Source organism: Rutilus rutilus, assembly GCF_951802725.1.
Source record: "Rutilus rutilus genome assembly, chromosome: 16".
In the NCBI taxonomy this organism is placed as follows: Eukaryota; Metazoa; Chordata; class Actinopteri; order Cypriniformes; family Leuciscidae; genus Rutilus; species Rutilus rutilus.
In genome coordinates this window covers 28,008,051-28,026,669 of record NC_140224.1, presented here as the reverse complement: position 1 = coordinate 28,026,669, position 18,619 = coordinate 28,008,051, and the positions used below count along the sequence as shown (strand labels likewise).

The 18,619-nt window shown below is 39.0% G+C and overlaps 1 protein-coding gene across 1 annotated transcript in view; it reads right to left on the bottom strand.

The window, feature by feature from the left end:
• Positions 1-18,619, bottom strand: part of ankfn1a (ankyrin repeat and fibronectin type III domain containing 1a) — an 89,735-nt gene that overhangs the window by 21,074 nt on the left and 50,042 nt on the right. The window contains exons 11-15 of the mRNA XM_084434037.1: positions 7,246-7,440; positions 5,888-6,001; positions 5,292-5,389; positions 3,008-3,098; positions 2,270-2,377 (exon numbers count right to left, since the gene is read on the bottom strand). Coding sequence (XP_084290163.1) covers positions 2,270-2,377; positions 3,008-3,098; positions 5,292-5,389; positions 5,888-6,001; positions 7,246-7,440 — 606 coding nt within the window. The remainder of the gene's footprint in view (positions 1-2,269; positions 2,378-3,007; positions 3,099-5,291; positions 5,390-5,887; positions 6,002-7,245; positions 7,441-18,619) is intronic.

Below are 18,619 nucleotides of genomic sequence, written 5' to 3'. Positions count from 1 at the left end.
GAACTTCTGATTGAGGCTGTGTGTGGCCTCCTAATTGAACTCCTTTCCACAAATTGAACGTAGAAATAAAACCAGTAGAAATAACAAAAATAAACAATAATCAAAGTACTCTTTCAATATTCAAAGTGCAAACGGAGACCAAAACAGAGACCAGAGCTAAGAGGTGGTTATAACTACACAGCCCAGCCTAAGATAGGTTTGATATTGGGAGACAGGCTATCGTATGTAGCCTAATTTGACCGCATTGTTCAAGCCTTCAGTTTCAGATGCTCCTCTGATATGGTGCTGATTTGGTGCTCAAGTAAGTCATCAGGGAGCTTGTGTTTTACTTTAGCTTTTGAAATCACGATCACGCATACTTTGTGTATAGGAAGCAACGGTGCTGAGCACGCATTCTACAAGATAAGACATTTATCAGACGCTTAGAATCTGTTGCAAAATGATCATGGTCCTGTCAGTCATTATCTCGCCTTAGACTCATCACAAGATCCCTGGCGCACTGTGTGCGACTCTGCAGCTTGTGTTGGATGCGGAGCAGACGATTACAATAGCTTACAATTGAAGCTATCAATTGAAGCTATCACTATCCAACTGAATTCATTTTGGAGATGTTAATTATTAATTAATAATAAATTGTGGGTTGTATGCAAGGCCATAAGTCATGTAAGCAGGATGTTAATTTATGAAAAGTACCAAGGCGAAGGCGACTCACTACTGCATTTATATTGTTCTGAAAGCAGGTAGGAGGTAACTTATTTGTATGGTTTGGTACAAATTTTTGTTAAAACACAATTAAGCCTTTGGAAGCTCTGTAACAAAACTGAATTAGCTTGTGCTGTTACACAGTCTGAGCTCACACCAAAGCTATAGAGAACAAATTGTTTTATGACATTAGGAAGTCTATGGCTACAAAAAGATTTCCAAAACACTAAAAGTTCCCAGAGACACAGCTGGCAGCCTTATTCATAAGTTTAACATTTGTTGTACCAGAAAGCCTCTGAGGGTGTTGAAGAAAAAGCACAATAGCATTAAGGGGAATACAATGTTTGATCAGAGCAACTGAGAAAAACCCTCTATTTACAGTCAAAGACTTGCAAGATGACGTGATGAAAGGAGGAAAAAACATTTAAATGCAAAGCATAAGAAGAACATCTTGCCGAATGCCACTCTTGACCAAGAAGAACAAAAAAGCAAACTTGAACATGCTAAAATTCATTTGGATAGACCTGTGGAGTCCTGGAAGAATGATGTGATGTGACCAAACTTTTTGGACCCATGGATCAGTGGTATGTCTGGTGCAAAAAAGGTAAAGCTTATGAGCAGAAGAACACCATCTTCATGGTCAAACATGGAGGTGGTCCATTCTTGTTATGGTGGTGGTTTCATTTGAATAGACCTGTGGAGTTCTGGAAAAATGTTTTATGGAGTGATGTGACCAAACTGGAACTTTTTGGACCCATGGATCAGCGTTATGTCTGGTGCAAAAAAAAAAAAAAGATAAAGCTTAAGAGCAGAAGAACACCATCTTCATGGTCAAACATGGAGGTGGTCCAGACTAGTTATGGGGGTGCTTTGATGTTGCAGGACGTGGAAATCGTGACTGAATGAAGGACATTATGAATTCCTCAAAGTATCAAGCTATTTTGGCAAAAATTGTGATGCCTTCATTGCAGAGACTGAAGCTTGATGATCAATGAACTTTCCTGCAGGACAGCTATCCCAAAGTATACATCCAAATCTACTTAAGCGTGGCTAAGGGACCAGTTGTTGAATGTTCTTCAGTGGTCTGTCTTCGGATTTAAATCTCATTGAAAATATTTGGTGGAATTTGAAGAAAGCAGTGGTAATGTAAAAAACAAAGATTATCAGTGATCTGGAAGCTTTTTCAAGAGAAGAAGGGGCTAAGATTGAAGCAGAGAGGTGACAGAAGCTTCTAAGCACTTACAGGTAGCGTTTATTGAAAGTTATAAAGAATAAAAGAATCTGCACAAAATGTGACTTTTGGGGGTCGAATAATTTTGTATCCGAAATCCTTGTGGGAATTATGATTTTTTGGTCCCCATGAGGAAAACAGCTTATAAATCATTCTAAGTGTTTTGTTTTGTTTTGTTTTTAAATCTAAAAATGCAGAATGTTTCAGTGATGGGAATGTTTACGGGTAGGGTTAGTGGATAGGATATACAGTTTGTACAGTATTAAAATCCTTATGTCTATGGAATGTCCCCATAAAACATAAAAACCCAACATGTTTGTGTGTGTGTGTGTGTACCTCCACAGCAGTAGTGCTGGTGTGTGGCTCGAACCTGCTGTAACAGTCTCTCCATAGCCTCGATGTGACCTCTCCTCCTGCTCTCTCTCCCATCGCAATCCTTCCAGTCTAACATTGAGAGATATCACACAAAACTCAGTTTCAGCATTGTGACATGCTCTAGAAATTAAACGATAAAAAGCTTATATGATAATGCTGTGTATTTAGAAATAAATTTGACTAAAATCATCCACAACTACGTGAAATGTTGTTGTAAGGGCACTTGCAGAATAGCGACACATAGCCGAGAGAGGGTGCATTGTATTAAAGAGGTTATTAAAAAAAGAAGCTGTTCAAAATAGAAAGGACAGACTGAAAAATATCACCCTGACAGTTCTCTGCGTCTGTATTGGGAATAATGCCGGATTTGTTACTGATGCAAAACTAGTGACCTCTGATGACAAAGATGTTTTTTGAAAGAGGAAACTCAAGGCCAGACTCAGAGAGTATCAAAGGCGGAAGGGTGAGTGGAAATCGTGATGGTTAAACAATAGCACAGTCCTTCCTCCAAGGATGTTGGCTATATGCACTCAATACAATTTTCTCTCCTTTTAACGACATGATATGTGAATTAAAAGCAATGCTAAAAGGATCAGTATTGTTTGGAGCAGTAGTATTATAATTTTTTTTTTGTTTGGTTGTTTGGAAATGATCATTTTTTGTGCTGATTGGCAACTGTGGCTGCTTTGCAGAACTTACTGGAAGGAACAGCAGAGGGAGGTTGAGAGAGTTGTGCCGGACCCCAGCCCTTCATATTGCAGGCGGACACTTGAACATAGTACTGTCTACCCTGTAACAAACAAGAAAAACATCTTAAAAATCAAGTGTTCCCCAGGACAAGTTTTACTACACAATATCAATAAGCTGTACTACCAGTGGAGTTCTGTGGACATAACTCATAATTCACAGCAGACATGTTCACAAGTCTCGGATGCATAGTCCAAGTCAAGTATAAAGTTTAAAGTTGTGTCACAAATGACGTACTACACACTATGCACTATGTACTCTACTGCATAGAGTATGAATTTAAGAAGCAGTTTGTCATCCAGCATCAAAGTCTAATAAGGAAAGCTCATTGACTGCTTTAAGTGTCCCACATTCTACATAACTGAAATTTCATTATGAAAACACTATTTACTATTTATACTAAAACACTATTTATACTATAAAATGGCACAGAATAGTACAATTTAAGGGCATAAAAAGTTATGTCTGGAGCGGATATTTGTATTCTGGAGCGGATACACTACGTTTGATTAAACCATCAAAATATGAGTTTTTTTTTTTTGATTTTTAAAATATTTTAAATATGAGGGAAGAACAAAACGCTAAACTTGCTTAAAGGGATAGTTCACTTTGAAATAAAATTTTGGTATGTTTTAGCTTACCTCAAGGGCATCCAAGATGTAGGTGTCTTTTTTTCCGCAGAAGTTTCAATTTTGATATTTTTAGGTCAAACCGTTCTTGTCTGTCAGTCATTTCATGCAGGTCTATGGTCACTGTCTCAAAGAGCATGCACAAAGTCCAAATTAAAACAATTCCCCATCGTCCAAATTAAACAATTCCCCATCGTAAGTACACATTGATGGCCTAAGACACGAAACGAGCGGTTTGTGTGAGAAAACGAACAGTATTTATATCGTTGTTATCTCTTGAACACAGCCGCGTCCAAATGATCTGAGGGCGCGGGCGGGTATAGATATATACATAGATGTCGCCTTGGCTACTGCAGTTCATTGGAACGAAACCGTAGCCAAGCGACATCTAGTGTATACATCTATACCCGCCTGCGGGTAGATGTATACACTAGATGTATACACTAGATGTCGCCTTCGCTACTGCAGTTCATTGGAACGAAACCGTAGCCAAGGCGACATCTATGTATATATCTATACCCGCCTGCGCCCTCAGATCATTTGGACGCGGCTGTGTTCAAGAGGTAACAACGATATAAATACTGGTCGTTTTCTCACACAAACCGCTCGTTTCGTGTCTTAGGCCATCAATGTGTACTTACGATGGGGAATTGTTTAATTTGGACGATGGGGAATTGTTTTAATTTGGACTTTGTGCATGCTCTTTGAGACAGTGACCATATACCTGCATGAAATGACTGACAGACAAGAACGGTTTGACCTAAAAATATCAAAATTGAAACTACTGCGGAAAAAAAGACACCTACATCTTGGATGCCCTTGAGGTAAGCTAAAACATACCAAAATTTATTTTCAAAGTGAACTATCCCTTTAAGGTATTTATCTGACAAAATTACTTGGCAAAAAAGGCTAACTACAGCTAAAGCTTTTATTTTAGCATTCAAAAAAAGTGCATAGAAATACAAAAAGCGCACAGGAAAAAGCATACACTGACTACAACACATAATCAGTTATTTATATTTCTCTCTTGTTTTTGCCTGTGCATAATTTCTTTGTATGACAGCCTAGTAAAAAAATTATGTCCGCACAATTTAGCATATTTCATTGCTTTAATAAAACAACTGACTCCAAGCACAACTACGCAATTTGCTTACAAAATCTTAAATGGGTGAAGATGTCAATTTTCCTTGGCTGGATATCACTTTTGGCCACTACTGTATTTACAATGTATATACTTTATTGTGTTTTTTTTTTTAAATAATAATAATTGTTAAATGTATCTAAAAGAAAGTATATGAGGCTTACATACAAATATATAAAAAATATTAAAAGATAATTTCTAATTTATCCTTAATACTTTTAAAACATGTATATACTATCATGAATAGTGTATTCATCATTTACTAAAACAACAAGGTGCTTTTCAGTCTAACAAAAATATTTAGGCAAGTTTTCTTTCTGTACAGTAAATGAACAGAAAACATTTGTTAAGTGCATGATAGACTAGACATTGTGATATTCTGAGAAAACATTTTCTCCTTGTAGTCTTGAACGTGAATCAAAGTGTCTATCTCTGGTTCACAGGCTGCACAGTGATTTCAGCTTACCGTGGTGAGACCGGTAATTGTGAATTTTAGGGACTGCAGATTCTCAAGGATCAGCTCTCCGGCTAATAAAGAGAAGTCCTTCAGACAGCTCCATTCAACTGCAATGCACGTCATCACACATTATACAGAATTAAAAAGCAGAGAACATCAATAAATTGGAATCTAAAGAAACCAAATAGGACCATGATGATGTTACAGAAAAACTAAATATGACTTGATCACCTGTTTTATCTTCTATTGAAAATTATTGTGTTATTGCTTATAAAAATTATAAAAACATCCCTTCTCAACCCCTTTCATACAGTTTATTAACAAGTAGATACTGTAATGTGAGGTGTTAAATGATGACTGTGAACAAACCCTGATGTGTTTTTAAAACACTACTAATTACTGTAACTAATTCATTTAATTTAATTTAACTAATTATTTGGTCTGGGAAATTTGCAATTGTGGTGTATTTTGTGTTGTTCCTATGGATAATAACAAAATGTAATAAATAAATGAAAAAAACCTGAGAAAAATCCATAAAATAAAACACCTTTCTCAAGGTGTATGTGTATGTAATACAGACAAATGCACATTAAGTCTGCACTGACCTTTGTATTTGGTCACCACAGCTGAGTTCATGCTGGCAGGTTCCTGAAAGCTAACAGTGAGAGATGTGCTGCCGGTCACACTCAGACGCACCGTCAACGGAGCCTCCGGTGGCCCTGAAAGAGCCAGGTCAAAGGTCACATAGCATCTCGCTGGCAAATAATACATTTAACATATGGGGCATATACTGTTGATAATTAAATAAAAAAGTGTAAATTGCGCTAACATCAAAAGCTTTGTTTGAGCATCTCAACCATCCCGACTCAGCAACACCAGCTCAATCAATGGCATGTTTTTGGGGAGGTACTCTCTGAAACTATCTGAAAGTGACTTCTGTGTGAGCTGTGCTTTCATACATCGCTACACTATTGATAATAGACAACAGACCTTTTTTGCATGAAAAATTGTGTCGAAATGTAATGTGACTTCACATTCACTCAGTATTTTTGTCTTGTTTTCCAGTACAGATATCTAAACATTCATAAATCAAGATATATTTACTTAAGAAGCAAAATGGCATTAGATATTAAGTACTGTTTTCAGTATCTGCTAATAGGGTAAGAAAAACTTGTTTTCAAGAACATTCATTTTGACGTAAATTTTGTTTCTCAATTAAATTCATCTTAATCTTTATTAGAATGTCTAGATATTTGTACTGGATAACAAGACACTCAAGGTCTTGGGTTGTGTATATATTGTATATATATGTTGTATATATATTCAGGGTTTACACAAACTTAATAAACCTACAGACATGAATCTATAGCTGTCATTTGGCTGACCACTGTCCTTTTTACTTCCATTTATACGTACTTGCAGGTTTTATGTGCCTCAATATCCTTGTTAGCACCTTCATTTTGTACTTGTAACTCAAAGCACAGCACAGCTAATGTGCCCTTGTGTTTCCTGAAATCCTTTTCATAGATACCTGTGAGAGTCTCTCTGCAATCTATAAGAGCGTCTGCGGCAAAACACTGCTGATTTATCACGGCTGCCTTCACTTGAGGTTGTTTACAAAGAGAAGCCAACAAAACTCGCCTGATATAACAAGTAATCAATATGACAGGAGAGTGAGAGGGACACTATTGTGTGTGTTTGCAGCTGAAGAGTCATTTCAGGACAATCAACCTGAGATTAATATCAGTGGACCAAATAATCATAGCGCCTTGTTTGCAGAGTCTTACCATTCTAATAAAGTGAACAGGTTGGGACGATATGGGAATAGATGACCTTTCAGTTGAGATGCTGATAGATTAGACAGGACCGTTTGAAAATAAAAGGCCAGTTCAATGAGTATTTCATTGTAGCATAGCATATGAATGACTTTTTTTTTAAATGTTAGGCACTGGAAGAAACTTACGTGCATGCTCGAATCCTGTGCGCATGCGCTTGTAGAGTTTGCATCTCCACTCCCAAGCTTTGAGCTGTTTTTCCTTGTCAGATGTCTCCAGGCTGAGACTCTCTCTCATCACCTGGGTGGACAGTTCGCTGGCTCTCCTTTGGGCTTCCTGCACCAGCGCTGAGAGATGGGCATCTCTGCTTTCCAAACTGACAACTGAAACACAACACAGAGAGGTCTGTTAATGAGACTTTTCATTTATTCCGATCAGTGTGATTTTATTTATTTTTTTAGCTAGTGGATAACCTTGCATTTCAGTTTAAAGGTGAGGTGTAAAGTCACAATGTCTTATTTCAAACTGGTTTCGTGTAGAAAATAAAAAGGCTCTAGGTTATGAAATGAAAATTGATGACACATTCAAGTTGGAGCACAACACTGGTCGCCCCACTTTTACAGCACCCTTAGTTCTGGAAGAAATTTTTCTGTTCATTTCCACTATCATAAGTAAAAAATATTCTTCAAAAAAGAGTTGCCTTGAACCAAACCCAACAGTTCAGAGACGAATCACAACATTACAAACTTCAATTGGAAGCAAATATTTTGAAGGTTATGTACTTAAATTCATTTTTAAAGCCTTTATTCAATGAACATTTATTACTTTTATCAATGCTGAAAGCAGTTGTGTATGGAAGTAAAATAATGACAAATGTTTTTGAAAATAGGCATTGCATTAACCGTGCTTGCATTTTAATGCATTGTATTTTTAGGGCTTGCATTTGTATGGGCTGAAATTCAACATGGTTGAATATTTAAGCTGTGAATATTTCATTTCAAAACATTTCACACATATTTTCATTATTAAAAATCCTTTCAGGACTTTCAGATTTCACTTCCAAAATGTTTATTCTGTTTAAAATACAACCTATAAGATTCGACAGGAAATTTTCAGTCCATTTTATTTTGCCTTACAAATTCGCTTACACAAATTCTGTGGTTCAAATTCGACAGCAAATTCGACATTTGACATCTGGGAACGGCAGGAATAGCAGTAGATTACCGATTAATAATCTCCATAGCTGTTAGTCGACCTCACCAGCAGGAGGTGCAAACGGCTGTTGACGAAGACCCGAGCAACAGGTGAGAGAGTCATTCATTCATAAAAACGGATTTACAGAAATGGAGCAAGGGGTCAGTATGTGTGATGTTTATCAGGGCCAGTAGTAGCTATATGGAAAAGCTGATAAAGACATAAAAGCTGTGTTTACATTTAAGTCTTCACAGTTAGTTCTGCACATGAAAGCAGCTTTCTCTACCGTGAACGAGATTATAACGTTATTCCCCGATGCTGACGTACGGATCAAATGTTAAATCTGAGGCAGTAGACATATATTTCTCTAGGAGCTGTGCTTCAGAACTAGGGGTTCCCTTAATATGTCATTCTCCAGGATTCCCCTGGCATCGGGATGCTTAAAGTAGCTTAATGGACTAATAGCCTACAGTGATATAAAAGACCAAACTCGCACCTTATTGGGGATGTAGGCTATACTATATGCTACAGGCAAGCAGACTCAGAATATGAATGTAACGCGCAAAGTTTTACGCTAAGCGTAATACTGGCAGGCTTGACATTGAACGCTTGATATTTGCAAGTTAAGGGACCGTCTCTAAAGTTACATACGACATTGGTATACAGGTTTCTAACTTCAATAGCATTTTAAGAGAATGACTTAGAGTCATAAAACCAACTGTTAAGCGTTCATGTAGGTGTCAGGCATAATGCACACCTTTTATATTGTTGATATTTAACAAAATAAACAGTCAAATCATGTGTAATTATTGCTATTTTTGACTACCGCATGAGCTCATATTTATTTTAATATTCCTGCCGTTCTCAGATGTCAAATGTCGAATTTGCTGTCGAATTTGAACCACTGAATTTGTAAGAAGAAATAAAATGGATTGAAAATTGCCTGTCGAATATTATAGGTTGTATTTTAAATAGAATGAACATTTTGGAAGTGAAATCTGAAAATGGATTATTGAATTTTTAAAAATGAAAATGTGTGTGAATTTGAATTGAAATATTCACAGCTTAAATACTGAACCATGTTGAATTTCAGCCCATAAAAATGCAAGCCCTAAAAATACAATGCATTAAAATGCAAGCATGGTTAATGCAATGCTTTTTTTTTTTTTTTTTTTTTAATTCAGCACGTTTTTTTGTTTCAAAAACATTTGTCATTATTTTACTTCCATAGTTGTGCTCCTTAAAAACATTTGTGGAAACTGTGATACATTTTTATCAGGATTCTTAGATGAAAAGAAAATTCAAAAGAACAACATTTCTTTGAAAGAGAAATATTTTTTACATTTTTGAAGGGTAGTGTATCATCATTCAACAACCTCTGAATTTATGGTAGCTTTGTCTTGAAGGGTTTATATTTTATTGCTAAGAAATCTATGGAGACATTGAATGGGATTTTTAATTCGGGAAATGTAAAACTGCTCTCTATAACTGAAAAAAAAAACAAGATCAAGCACATATGACTACATCAGTTAATACTGTATGAAAAATACAGCACAGTGCGCAACTGCCTACTTTTGCTGGCCTCAAGCACATTCATCTTCAAAACTGTTTACGATCTAAACTGCACTGTGAAAAAAGACAGCAGTAACAGACTGATAAAAATGTATCTCAAACTTACATAAACCAAAAATAAAAGTCATGATTGAAATGACAGGAAGCCCATTACACTACCATTAAATCTCCAAGCTCACACTGCTTGTGTCAGCATAGCGGCAGATGAAGTCAGCCGTGTGTGGTGGAGGGGAGAGGTGTGGATGTATGTACTCGACGGTCGTCTGGAACACACAGGACTGTGTTTGGCCGTATAGATTTGTCATGGTAAAATGAATACCGCCTGACCAGTCCTACTCGTAGGCCGTGAATACAGCTGCATTTTCTTTCAGAGCCTTAGTCATAGACCATGACAGCAAAATAAACAAATAAATACATGGCTGAAGAAACCCTCTTTCACTGGCCCAGCCCGAGACCCTGGAGACGGGAGCTCTCCGGGGGAGATGATAAAGTGTGTGTTGTCAACTCGGAAAAAAGGGGGCCTAACCTAGCCGCTCTTACACGGGGGTCCACGGCGCAGTGGAAAAGGTAGCCATATTAGCAGTCTTGAGGTGCAATTTCCTGCGCTCTGAAGATTGACATCTGGCTACTATGTGTGGTTAATTGAACAGACTATAAATTAATGGGCGAGTCGGCCGATATTGCGCTGTCACACACAGTTGGCATTGTCGGGGCTCTGGGACGGCCCTAAATTTAGGCATTACGGGCCCCAGCCCTGCCCATAAACATGCTTTAACTTAAGCCTTCGTTCGGACCTCCAAACTGTCAGGCGTCTGGCTGATTGATTTACTTGGCACTTCTGGCCTGACATAAATATAATGCCTAAAGCCCAGGAGGGGAAAATACGGCAATGTTTATTTTCTGTTTGTTTACAAGGATTGGATTGTGCCACGATGAAATGTTTTGAAATTTAACTGCAGCCTGGGTACAATAAATCACTTAGTATAATTGCCCCCCGTTACATGCATCATTGGAAAAGTTAAACTATTAAATGACAAACCTTGTTAAGATTTTTCTGAGGGATGCCGTGTGCTGTCTACCCCACCCCGGCCCCGCTCCGACTGCAGTACAGTGCTCCCTGTTTGGTCTCAGTGCAATCATGAAAAAGCCGAATGTTGTCTGAGTGCTCTGGACTGGAGGGACTTTTTTTCTCCATGGTGTTCAAGGTAAGAAACACCTGCTCTACTGTTGCCAAAGACTCAGGGACTGAATATGCTATTGATTAATCCAAGGGCAATGGGTGCAGATATTGCATTAAAACCTGATAACCACACTCAGCTTGTCCCAAAAATAGTTTGGTATGCTTAAAAAAAATGCAAATTGCCTGAATGACGTCAATGATCATTTCATTATACAGTATGTGACACTCCACAATGTTATTTCCAAAATATTACACAACGAACGTAATATTTTAACTCATTAGTGGTTACGACAGATGTCATTAGATGTTTAAAGCAGAATTATGAGTGCTTATGGCAGCTTTCATGGAAAAGTTTATTCTAGTATTTGTACCTAAAGGCGATTATTACTTGAGCCCCTAAAGCAAAGTGTCAAACACTCACACTGGCTCTGTCTGTTTATCGTCAGCTTCATTCTAAACAGCTTGTCCAATTACAGAGCATCTGCTTTTGGTTGCCACAGCTAAACAGAAGGGAGTGACGCAAGAAAAACCTTTTGATGGTGAAGTAACCACATAGAATGCACTTTTATTCCTTAGGGATGAAGATGTGATGATAAGCAAAGCACATACGTCTGAACGCGTTGTTGTCTTTGGAGCTCCATCGATTTGATTTATAAATCTTGATTTTATTCTTTAAACTTACAACAAACATTTTCTACTTTACCTCACTGAGAAGCACTACTGCTCAACCCTCATAGTTACAACGCGGACTGTTGAGCAGACGCGTCTCAAGCCTATTAGTGATCCAACGCTGGATACTCCTATAGGTTACTCCCGTGGATCACGGCTGAACGCGTCTTCTCAACACTCACTTACAAACATTTTTCGCCTATCGTGCGTCTACTCTACACCCGTACCACTAAAAAGACGGATTATATCTAAAACTTCAGTCATAAATTAGTATTAATATTGATAGCATCACTGGTAGCTTCGTTGCTAACTTACTGTCCATCTGTTAAAATGGCGAATATATCAGATGAAAGTAGTCTACCTTTTGGTGCAGGTGAGGACACATTTGAGCTGCACGCACTGCAGTCTGAGCTGGAAGCTGTTGAGAAACAGATCCACGACCTTTTATTGAGACAAGCCGAGCTGATAGACCGGCGGTTAGCTCTTGAAACATCACGCGCCGATGCACACAAATCAGAGATTAACGTTACTAACCCGCTGACTCCGACTTCGTCTACTCCGTGCGTTTCTCAACATAGGTCCCGAGCGCCGAGGTCGCGATCAGCCATGGTCTCGTTCACTCCGGCTCCAACACGCCACCACGAAGCCTGGGTGGTTCCGCAGCGGAAGACGCGAGTCAGGTCTAGACCAAGACTCTCTCCGACCCTCCCGGTTTTCGAGTTATCCACACAAAACCGCTTCTCCCCTCTTCGCGAAACAGAACGCGATGCTGTGATCATCGGCGATTCCATCATTCGGCACGTACGCGCAACGTTAGGTAAAAGTAAGGTGCACAGTCACTGCTTTCCTGGTGCTCGTGTTTCTGAAATCGCTACTCACGTTCCCGAGATTCTGAACGGTGACGAGCGCGTCGGAACTGTTGTCCTCCACGCGGGAGTGAACGACATCAGGATGCGCCAGACAGAGATTCTGAAGAAAGACTTCAGGAATCTGATCGATACGGTACGCAGCACATCGCCTGAAACAACGATCATAGTGTCAGGACCGCTTCCCACGTACCGACTAGGACATGAAAAGTTTAGCAGATTATTTGCGCTAAATGAATGGTTAATGTCATGGTGCAATGAGCAGAAACTGCTCTTTGTAAATAATTGGAATCTGTTTTGGGAGCGTCCTAGGCTTTTCCGTGCCGATGGCTTACACCCAAGCAGATTCGGAGCAGATCTTCTGTCGGATAACATCTCCAAAATGTTAAATACCTTTTGACTAGTAACCAAAAGTCCAAATCATAGTCTCTGCTGCACCAATTTAACTGATATAAATACTAGTGTAGAATATTGCATAGAAACCGTGTCTATTCCTCGTTTAGTGAGATCAAATAATCAAATAACAAATCTACTGCAGGATCTAGGAAAAATCTAATTGTTATTAAAACAGAAAATGTTGCTATTAGTAAACAAAAACAATTTCTAAAGCTAGGTCTTCTAAACATTAGATCACTCACACCTAAGGCAGTTATTGTAAATGAAATAGTCACAGATAATAGCTTCGATGTACTTTGCCTAACTGAAACCTGGCTTAAACCAAATGATTATTTCGGTCTAAATGAGTCTGCTCCTCCTGGATACTCCTATAAGCATGAGCCCCGTCTAATTGGTCGTGGCGGTGGTGTTGCGACAATTTATAGAGATATTCTCAATGTTACTCAGAAAGCGGGTTATAAGTTTATTTCGTTTGAAGTACTTGTACTAAATGTTACGCTCTTAGATGTTAGAAAAACATCCCTATTATCTCTAGCCTTGGCTACCGTATATAGACCGCCTGGGCCTTACGCTGATTTCCTAAAAGAGTTTGCAGATTTTCTCTCAGACCTATTAGTCAATGTCGATAAAGCATTAATTGTTGGAGATTTTAACATACACGTAGATAATCCAAATGATGCGTTAGGGGCTGCGTTTACAGATTTATTAAATTCATTTGGGGTCAAGCAAAACGTCACCGGACCAACTCATCGTCTTAATCATACACTCGATTTAATTATATCACATGGAACCGATCCAACCGATATAGATATTATACCGCAAAGTGATGAAGTCACTGACCATTACATGGTAACTTGCATATTACGTACTGCTGTAATATGTCATGCAGCGCCGCGTTATCAACCAGGCAGAACAATCCTTCCATCCACCATAGATAATTTCTCAAATTGCTTATCCGATCTGTCTCAGCTGCTGCCTGAACCCAAACAAACAGATGAACTAGAAGAACTAACTAGCACTATGAGCACTATTCTCTCTAGAACATTGGATGTTGTTGCACCTATTAGATTAAAAAAGGTCAGAGAGAAAATTAAAGCACCGTGGTACAACAATACCACGCATGTTCTAAAGAGAGAAACCCGTATTTTAGAGCGTAAATGGAAACAAACTAATTTAGAGGTCTTTAGAATCGCGTGGAAAGACAGTATGTCACGTTATAAAAAGGCCCTAAAAGCAGCCAGGGCTGAGCACCTCCGCAAACTAATAGAAAATAACCAAAATAATCCAAGGTTTTTATTTAACACCGTGGCTAGACTAACAAATAAACAGACATCACCCGAACAAAATATCCCATTACAGTTTAGTAGTAATGATTTTATGAAGTTCTTCACTGAGAAAATAGAAAACATCAGAACCACAATTGTAAACGTTCAATCTTCAGTTGCGCCTTATAATTCAGCCTCAATTATCACCCCGCAAGAACAATTACAGTGCTTTACAACTATAGAACAAATAGAGTTAAATAAACTTATCACTTCCTCTAAAACAACAACATGTTTATTAGATCCGATACCAACTAAACTACTGAAAGAAGTGTTACCTGTAGTGGAAGAGCCTCTCCTTAATATTATTAACTCGTCTTTATCTTTAGGTCATGTTCCAAGAACATTTAAACTGGCAGTTATAAAACCTCTCATTAAGAAACCACAATTAGATCATAATAACCTAGCAAATTATAGACCCATTTCAAATCTTCCATTTATGTCTAAAATATTAGAAAAAGTGGTGTCCGCTCAATTGTGTTCTTTCTTGCAAGAAAATGATATCTATGAGAAGTTTCAGTCTGGTTTCAGGCCGCACCATAGCACTGAAACTGCGCTCGTTAAAATCACAAATGATTTACTTTTAGCTTCTGACCAAGGCTGTATCTCAATACTAGTTTTACTTGATCTTAGTGCTGCGTTCGATACTATAGATCACACAATACTCTTAGATCGACTACAAAATTATACTGGTGTTCAAGGACAAGCATTAAGCTGGTTTAGATCATACTTATCTGACCGCTACCATTTTGTCTATTTAAATGGAGAAAAATCGATCATAACTCCAGTAAACTATGGAGTGCCGCAGGGATCTGTGTTAGGCCCTCTATTATTCTCAGTATATATGATGCCACTTGGAAATATTATAAGGAAACATGGAATTAGTTTCCATTGTTATGCTGATGACACTCAAATATATATTTCATCACGGCCAGATGAAAACGATAAATTATCCAAATTGACAGAGTGTGTTAAAGATATAAAAGATTGGATGACGCGTAATTTTCTTTTATTAAATCCAGACAAAACAGAGGTACTACTTATCGGTTCAAAAAACCGCCCACAAAACCTCTCGCAATACAACTTTAATATAGTAGGATGTCCTGTTACTTTATCCTCTACAGTAAAAGACCTGGGTGTTATACTCGATTGCAACCTGTCTTTCAAAAATCATATTTCATATGTTACAAAAACCGCCTTTTTCCACCTTAGAAACATTGCTAAGCTACGTAATATGCTATCAGTTTCTGATGCAGAAAAGTTAGTTCATGCATTCATGACCTCGAGACTAGATTACTGTAATGCTTTATTAGCCGGTTGTCCTGCATCCTCAATTAACAAGCTACAGTTAGTCCAAAATGCCGCCGCTAGAGTTCTTACTAGATCAAGAAAATATGATCATATAACACCGATTTTATCATCACTGCATTGGTTACCTATAAAGTTCCGTATTAATTACAAGGTATTGCTACTGACTTATAAAGCCCTAAACGGCTTAGCTCCAGTCTATTTAACGGATCTTCTATCGCCCTATAATCCATCGCGCTCTTTAAGATCACTAAATTCAAGGCTTTTGGTCATACCTAGGATATCCAGAACCACCAAAGGAGGGAGAGCATTTTCACATTTAGCTCCAAAACTCTGGAATAGCCTTCCTGATACTGTTCGTTGCTCAGACTCGCTCTCCCAGTTTAAAACTAGATTAAAGTCGCATCTCTTCAGCCAGGCATTCATATAATATTTTTAATCTTACAGTCCAAATTACAATCCGGCCTCTAGTTAATAAACGCCAGAGGAGAACTGGCCCCCGACTGAGCCTGGGTTCTCCCAAGGTTTTTTTTTCTCCATTGGGTCACCTGATGGAGTTTTAGGACACTATTAGGTCACTTGATGGAGTTTTTCGGTTCCTTGCCACTGTTGCCTTTGGCTTGCTCAGTTGGGGATATTCTGGATATCTAATTTGATTTTATCAATAAATTCCACTAGAAACAAACCTTGTTGTATTATTTTAATTTAATACTGTGAAGCTGCTTTGATACAATCTGTATTGTGAAAAGCGCTATACAAATATACTTGACTTGACTTGACTTGACATATAAGTAACTCAAGTCAAAAGAAGCAGCAAAATGTCAATAGCAACCATAGTTTCAGCCAAAATACCACAATTACAGTTACTGCTACAACTGTAAAATCAATATTGTGAAATAAATGTTTCTGTGAAATGGTGTTAAAAAAAAAAGAAAAAAAAAAAGTACAACAAACATTTTGTCACATAAATAATAAAACAAAAATATATGTAAGGAATAAGTGATGAAATCATGTCAATAATGAAGTCAATTATTCCGCTTATACTATGGTTATCACAACTCAAGATATTGTTCAGATGTTGTATTTCAAGACATTTATCTGTTTTTTTGTCCGTTTTGTTAAAACGCTTTTGTGAGTGGGACTAATTTCTTCCGCATCTTAACCCACGCCTCCATTGCTAATTACAAAACGTAATTTTAGAGCTAATAACAGAGGCGTGAGCCATTGATGGCAGACTAATGCAGAGCGAGAGAGAGAGAGAGAGATATATTAAGCATGTGTGAATTACCTGAGTTAGTATGCGTCTCTCAACAGTGTTCGACAGTAGCGTCTCTACTAATAGCGAAACTAAGTTTATCTGCTTCAAGAACAAAGCCATTATTACCAGTGAGAAATATCATGTAGCTATTAAGTTGCTAAACTATTTTTCTGATTAAATGGTCAGAGCAGCGCTGACAACACAGCGCTGAGAGAGAGAGATAATGGAAAAATAAGTGGCAAAAAACATGGAAATAATTTGTCATTTTTATCCTATTGTTGTTGTATCTTATTGCTTTTAGGACCTTTGAAATAACTGAAATCATTTGGCAAAGTGATATGGACATGTAATGCGGTCAAGACCTGCCTGGAAGTACTTTAGCTGTCCACTTCCCTGAAAATAATTGTACACCTTAGAACGTTCGTCAACCAATCAGATTCAAGCATTCAACAGCCCTGTAGTATAAAATTATATGAACTGAATTGTACATTATTAATGTTACGTAACGTGGTATATGGAAACTCTCACGACAAGGAATAGTTCCAGGAGACAGACTTTAATCAAAAATTCCCAGGAAACAGGATAAACGCAGGAGAAAACCACACTACTACAAACGAGAAAGGACAGAGACTAAGGGCTTATAAGCTTGGACCAAAAGAAGTGAACTAATGAGTTTTAACTGGACAACAGGTGAATTGAATAAGGCTAACAAGGAAACAAACTAGAAACTAGGTCAAAGGACAAGACAAAAACAAAGCATACTTGTTACAGTACGCCCCCTCTTGAAAGGGCGCGTCCTCGCGCCATACAACACAGTCCAACTGAGGAGGGAGGAGGGAGGAGGGAGGAGGGAGGAGGGAGGGCGGGGGCTCTGGAGGAGGGTGAAGAACTGAAGAAAAACAAAAAGAGTCCAGAATAAACAACTTAGTCCAAGGAGGAGTGGATGGTGTGAGGAGCCATGGGGAAGCCAGGAGCAGGATGAGCTAGATGTTTAGCCAGGGACCAGCCAAGACGAGTCGAAGGCAGGAGGAGCCATGGTGGAGATGACTTGATGGAATGCATCCTGGGGACGGCCGACGGAGATGCAGCCACCGATGGAGACCCAGGTGAAGACGATAAGCCGGAGAGCCCACACAAAGCCGGTTGCACTGGAGGTGGAAACGCGGCGACGAGCGCCTGAGGTACAACCGGTGAACCAGAGGACAGAGGCAGAGCCAGGGGGAAGGCGCAGCCAGACGGAGCAGAAGGTGCAGGAGGGCGATGTCTGACCAAGGCGTAGCCGGAGGGACGAGGGAGCCCGGTGCAGCCGCATGGCCAATGGTTTCCGGTGGAGCTGAGAGAGGCTGAGGTTGAGCCGATGTGTCGACAGGCCGCGGTGGGCACAGAGGCTGGAGGCGGAGCCTGGGGATCCTCTGGGCCGGGTGGAGCTAGTAGCCTGAAGCACTAAAGCAGAACACCACAAGATGTTGAAGGAGATGCAGAGGGGCTGAAGGATACGAGCAGAGGTGGGACAGAGGAACTGGCTGTTTAAGGAGGTGGGAGAGGGAGGTTAGGCGGGCATTCAGAATAAACAGGGGGCGGTGGAGATATAGGGCACGTTGCACATGCAGGAGATACAGGGACATTAGGTTTTACCTCCCCATACCAGCACATTAAATCCTCCTCGAAACTGATTCTAACCATAACATCCACTGGGATGGGGTTTTGGGCGGGGCTTCCCTCCAAGCCATCAATCTCCACTAATACTCCACTAATACTATGCATGATGTTGCCAGTTCACGGACCTGGTCAGACACT